This window comes from Coenobita brevimanus, chromosome 110, assembly GCF_032717465.1.
Source record: "Coenobita brevimanus isolate Jiangsu-jjx chromosome 110, ASM3271746v2, whole genome shotgun sequence".
Taxonomy (NCBI): Eukaryota; Metazoa; Arthropoda; class Malacostraca; order Decapoda; family Coenobitidae; genus Coenobita; species Coenobita brevimanus.
Genome location: NC_137063.1, coordinates 4,539,882 through 4,546,459, shown reverse-complemented (window position 1 = coordinate 4,546,459; position 6,578 = coordinate 4,539,882). Strand labels below are relative to the sequence as shown.

Genomic DNA, 6,578 nt, shown 5'->3' with positions numbered 1-6,578 from the left:
GCACCCAAATGCCACTATGTTGGCCGACCAATCAACAGGCAGCTGAAAATATTGGCTGTCCAGTCTCTCTATAGGGTCTCTATTAATTACTAAACCAATCATATTCAAGCATAGCACTTACTCTAAGCCAATTACAGCACTTCCATCCCACACCAAGCATGAAGGGCACACGCATGAGAGCCCCACCGCCTGACTTCTTCATTGTCTCCTCTCTGCTGGTGTGTTGTGTATGAGGATTTTTTTTTTTTTTTTTTTCCCTTTCCTCCGCCTGCCCCAGTTTTACCATGGCTGATAGTGACCCTCCTAAGCCTATAACTTCTTTGAGGAAAGGGAGGAAAAAGCCATTGTTAACTTAAACCCAGAAGTCAGATGTAATAAGGAGGAACCCCTTCCCTCTCCCCTGTCCATTTAAGCAATGTCGTCAGTCACAGTCGGGTAAGAAACTTACAGTATTGTTCATTTCCATTAAATGTTTTACCAATTTCTTTTCCAGGTTGTTAGAATTCACTGGTGACCAGTTTGATGTTGGTTTGGGGGCAAGGGGGGCAAGTTTTCCAAAATAACGGACTCATGAGTAATTTTCCACCATTAAATTAGTTATTTCTAAATCGCGAAATTCTCAAATCGTGGCATATGCCCAGTCTCATAAGACCACAATTTAGGTAATTTCAAGGTATCTCTTCTTCTGTCCTCCTAGGTTAAGGGGTGCTGCAAAGAGTTAGGCATACAGAACCTGACAGGGAAGGCAGTGCTCAGGCATGTGGAACATGTGTCCAACCCATCTCAGCTGTTTTATAGCCACCATGGTTCCTATGCTGGTTGACTCTGGCCACTGCCATTGAAGAATGTGTGCATGAGGGACTTCATCCTCCCATGTGAGTCCCACGATGTGCAGTAAGCATCAGATGTGAAAAGCCTCAAGCTATTTGATGTGATGCTAGCAAGTAGTCCAGGATTCAGCACCATATAAGAGGATGGAGAGGCATACAGCTACATATACCAATACCTTCGTCTCGATTCTCAAGTTGATGTTTTCAAAGAATCTGGATCTGAGACGTTCGAAAGGGGCTGAGGTGTGGTTGATTCATGTGAGGACTTCTGCATCAGTGTTATGTTTATTTGTGGGCACACTTCCAAGGTAGGTAAAATTCTCCACTTAGCTTACATTTTTTCATTTATCTGAAATGCAAGAGGCTCTTCCGGGTTGTTTCTCTAGGATGTTAATTCTGTTTTACTGACATTTATTCGGAGCCCCACTGCATGGTATATGTTGAAGATGACGATGAGACTCTTTTGTAGGGATGCTAGGGGATGGGCAAGGACAGCACGAACATCAGAGTATTGTAGCTCTAAGAAATGAACCATTTTGGTCTTTGTGCTTGAAGATGTCTGAGATTAAATAACTTACCATCTAGATGGGACTGGATTATTATTCTATCATCAGGGTTCCCTTGTTGATGACTTGAAAGTGTGACTGCAGTGAGATTGATGTTGAATATGACAAGAGCCAGGACACATTCATGCTTCACTGCCATGTCCACATTGAAGGGTTCGGATTTGCTCCTACTTATGGACACACGAGCGTTATGTTCTCATGCAAGCTCTTCAGGATGGTAAGAAATTTGTTTGGAACTCCAAATTTTTAACAAGCATTCCATAAAAATTCTCCATTGACAGTGTCAAATGCGTTTGCAAGATCGATGAATGAAATACTCAAGTTATGGTTCTGTTTGTGGCATTTCTCTTGTATTTGTTGGGCAATAAAGATTATACCACAGGTTTTTCTTTCCTTCCAGAATCCACATTGTGCTTCAGGAAGTGTTGACTCAGTCAGATGTTTTGTCAATCTGGAAAACAATGGCTAGTACCTTGCTAGCATTCACAAGGAGGGAGATGCCTCTGCCGTTGTCACAATTTAAACGGTCCCCATTCTTCATGTATGGATTATTTTTGTAATACATTTATTTTTCTTTCTTCTGTTATTATAAAAAAAAAAAAAGATGGTTACAATATCAAAAGTATGCCATTCAGGTGGAATTCATTCTTGGTTATAGAGAGTCAGTATGAGATCATGGAGGCACTGGTGGAGTAACTGGCCACCCTCCTTGATTAGTTCAGATGGTATGCCATCAGGGTCAGGGCTTTTGTTATTTTTTAGAGATCAAATGGCCTGAACATTTTCTGCAAAGTGTAAGTGGGACATCAAGATCAGCCACCTGAGAAACATTTGGGTTGTTATCAAGGATATTGTGCTCCACTGGGTTTCTTCAGTTCAGTAAGGTATTGAAGTGTCGTGCTCATCTTTCTAGGACTGCTTGCTTGTCTTTCAGGAGCTCTCCTTCAGTTGAGCGAATAGGGGTTATGTTGTGTTTGGCTGGCCCATGGATGGTGTTTATGGATTTATTGAATCTATGTTGGTCATTAATATCAGACAGTCTTAGCAGCTTACTGTTAGATGCTCTCCCTTCAATGCAAGAAGGTCGTGTATGCCCTCAGCATTTTCATCAAACCAGTCTATGGCAGTGAGTGATGATGTTTAGGGATTTTTCTGCAATGCTTTGAAGCTCTGTTTTAATGTTCAGCACTCAGTATATATGAGGTCTGTTCAGAAAGTATTTGACCTTAGGCTCTAAAAAAAAAAAAAAAAAAAAAAAAAAAAAACTAATTTGTTGAGCTATGACATTAATCCCCCTCAAAGTGAGCCCCTTCTTAAGTGACACACATAGCCCGGCATTCTTTCCACTGCCTGCAATATTTTTCAAAGTCAGTTTTCAGTATCTCCTGTTGGTGCTTTGTTGCATTCGTCATGATCTCTGCTCTCGTCTCAAATCGAGAACTCTTCAGCTGAATTTGAGCTGGGAGAATAACCAAAAGTCACACGGTGCCATGTCAGGTGAGTAGGGAGCGTGCCAGACCTGTGAGATGTTGTGCTTGGCCAAAAATTCCTGAATCAGTTGAGAAGAATGGACAGGCGTGCTGTCATGGTGTAGCTTCCAACTTGCCACTTTCCAAAAGTCTGATCTCTTCCACCAAACTGCAGCACAAAGACGACAGATAACATTGAGGTAGTGATGTCTGTTGACAGTCTGACCTTCTAGTGCGTATTCGTGATGCACGACACCAAGGTAGTCCAAAAAAAACTGTCAACATACATTTCACCTTGCTGCGGACCTGTCATGCTTTTCTTAGGCAGTGGCGACCCTGCATGCTTCCACTGGAACAACTGTGCTTTGGTTTCTGGGTCATACCTGTACACCCGAATCTTATCTCCAGTGATAACAGTCTTCAGGAAGTCTGGATTGCGATTTGCACACTCCAACATGTCTTGAGCAACATTCATCAGCAGAGCTTGTTACTCACGTGAAAGGAGCTTTGGAACAAACTTGGCGGGAACTCTTCGCATGCCCAAATCATCCTTTAAAATTTTGTGTGCTGATCCGTCATTGATTCCAATTTCATTAGCAATTTCTCTGACTGTCAACCAACAACTTCTCATGACCATATTGCAGAGTTTCTTCACATTTTCAGCACTCCTGCTCATTGGTGGCCTCCCAGGACATGGATAATTCTCGACTGACATTTGACCATTTTTTAAGTGACTGTACCGTTCCTTTTTTTGCGTTACCCCCATGGCTTTATTCCCCAAAACTTGCAGGATCTTCCTAATAGTTTCAACTTGGGTATCACCTAGTTTTTGGCAAACTTTGACGTATTAACACTGTTTGACTTTTTTGGCCATTGTGATGAAAATGGGAAGGCAACAAGCATAAGGTGTATGACCATGAACACAGGCTGACTGACAGCTACTGAGTCACTCGTAATGGCAGGCATTAACCCCTTAAACGCGGATCGTCGCATTTGCGACGGTCGGCCCAAAGGACAAAACGGCGGATCGTCGCGTTTGCGATTTGAGTAAATTTTGAATAACCGCAGGCAAGCAGGCTCCAGCTGGTATTGTCTATCAGTACCACCACCCTCTAGCTACAACTAGCATACTTTACCTTTGTACTACTGACCTCAGTTGTTGCCAAATATCGCGTTTTCCCCCCGTCTCCCCCCCACCACGGCCCGGCCAGCCTGGCTGTGATACATGGCAGCGCTCTGAGCGCTCAGAACTGTAAATCTGCAATCTCCTCTCACAAGCAGTTTTATGCTACTAGGAAACGCTTGTTTCCCCAGTTGTAACACTAGCTTTTTTTCTCACGGTTTGCCCCTGTTTAGCGTCAGTTTACTGCAGGCTTTCAAAGTGAGATTATGGCGAGTTCTAGCTCTTCCCAGTCAGTGCAAGCGGCCGACAGGAACGAGAATAAAATGGCGGACGTAAGGCACAATAAAAAGCACGCCGTGGTGATCTTTTGGGAAGTAATATGATTGAAAATAATGTAGTATACATGTTTTTAGCTGTGAAAATGGAAATGTTTGTTGAGTGACGGGAAGACCGCCGCCACAGTGCATGTCGGCTGTACGCTCCGTTGATTTTAGCCTTATTTTCAGTGCTTATTGTACAAATACGGATTCCTAACTACCTTTACACTGTAGTATAAAGTTTACTGTGACAGAATGAGGCTGTGGTAGAGGGGAAACTGGGCTGCTGGAGGTGTGACAGTGAAGATTTGGTTACCCAACTTTGCAAGTCTCCACAAGTCCCTGGGTAGTCCACGAAGGCTCAAAACCTGTCTCTGGAGAAAGCTGAATGTAAGTACTATCTGCCATACCAAGTATAATGTTCTAGGGTTAATCTCTGATTTTTGGCGAATATTTTCCTACAGGTACTCAGACCGCAATACAACCCCGCCACTCGGGGGGGATCGACTGTACACAGCCGCGTTTAAGGGGTTAATCACGCGTGCGTACAAAGATCCTACACTGCACAACACAAAACCCAGCCCCTATCCTCCAACTGGTTGGTGAGAAAATTAATACGGTATGAGGTTGGATACTTTCTGAACGGACCTGGTAGGTTTGTTGCACTGTTGTTTGGGTCAAGTGGTGGGCACCAAGACAGCTTGTCTGTAATAATGCTGTGGAAGGCATTACAAGTTGCTGCATCCTTTAAAATACTACAGTTTAGTTTCTTGCAGGATGGTCTACAGTGCATCTGTGGGCATATGACTAGTTGCAGTTTGGTGAGTATAACGTTAAGGTCAATTTCTCTTTGCTCTCACTGCCATACGATGATGTAGTCAAGTAGGCGACAATGTCTAGATCGTGGGTGTATCCATGTGGTGTGTTCTTGTGTGTATTTTTAAGTTGAAAAATGGCATTGAGGATGACCAGTCTGTGTTCCAAGCATAAGGAAAGCAGTCTAAGGCCATTGTTGTTCATGTTACCAACACCGTGGCAGCCAACAAGGCACTACCAGAGGTGATTCACTTTTCCTACTCAGGCATTAAATCTCCAAGCAGGAAGAGTTTGTTATTATGTGGTATTGAGTCATAGGAGAAATCTTTGATGGTGTCCTCAGAGTCAAGCACTGGGGCATAGGAACTGATGAGTGTTGTATATTGGCCTTTAGTGAGTGGTATAGGACATAAGCTACTGATATACCCACAGTTGATTCTTGGATCTTCTGTGGTAGGTTGCTTTGGACTGCCAAGCCAATAACATGGTTTCTCCTTACATTTCCTGGGTATCCCCTCCAGAAATGGGTATACCCTTCTATCTCTGTCTATCTGTCTATCTATGGCCAGATGCCTCAATCCTGTATCAGGTAGCCACAGACCAATCACTTCCATGTCACTCTGTCCCCTGCCATTTTGCTCCCCTTCCTCCAGCTCATACACCCCTCTCTCATATGGGTTGGTTATATGGTTACCACCCAGTGTTGTACATGGTTTCCTGACTTAAAAGAAAACCATTAGACTTGCCACTCAAGGTAAAGATGCCTGAAAGGGAAAGAAGAGTAATAAAAAGTGAAAGGAAAGATGGGAGAAATGGGAAGAGAGAAGGGCAGACACAGAACAAAGAATGATAAAGGTGAAGGACATTGTAAGCAGCACTACATCAAGTGAGTGGATTCAGAACCAAATATTACAAATTGTTTTTACACTAAGTACATGTGGCTATAGAGTAAAACTGCAAAACAAAAATTTCAACAGCACACTGATATTGACATCTGTTTTTCAACTGTAGAAGATATCATACAGCATAAATTACAAGATAATATTGCTACATAACTCACAACTGATGCAATTCAGCAACATAGCATATTCTCGTTTTTAAAAAGTTCTCTGTTAATTTTCTGTATAGTAGTACCTCTCCTATCTGTATTTACCAAAGTACTTCAAATCAATTTCTCGGACCCAATCCCGACAGCCGAGCATATCATTCTGAATGAAGTATTTGAAGGTGTATGGGTTGATATTCTCTTTTTCCAGTCGCTCCTCTTCCTTACGTCTTGCCTCCAATGTTTCCTTGCTTACTGGGTCAGCCGGAAAGGGTAGAATATGGGCAATCTGTTTCAGAATGGGTTTCACCTGTTTCAAATGAAGAGAGAAAATACTGAAATATAATAATTACACACAAGTATGCAAAGAATAAAATTCACTGTAAAAATATATCATAACTGTAAATAGTGT

General features: G+C 42.5%; 1 protein-coding gene across 2 annotated transcripts in view; it reads right to left on the bottom strand.

Annotated features, from left to right (window-relative positions):
- Positions 1-6,017: 6,017 nt before the first annotated feature.
- The window catches only part of mRpL16 (mitochondrial ribosomal protein L16), a 50,240-nt gene continuing 49,679 nt past the window's right edge, over positions 6,018-6,578 (bottom strand). For both annotated transcript variants that reach the window (XM_080285993.1, XM_080285994.1), the window contains exon 5: positions 6,018-6,476. In XM_080285993.1, the coding sequence (XP_080142119.1) occupies positions 6,261-6,476 (216 nt within the window). In that variant the 3' untranslated portion in view covers positions 6,018-6,260. The remainder of the gene's footprint in view (positions 6,477-6,578) is intronic.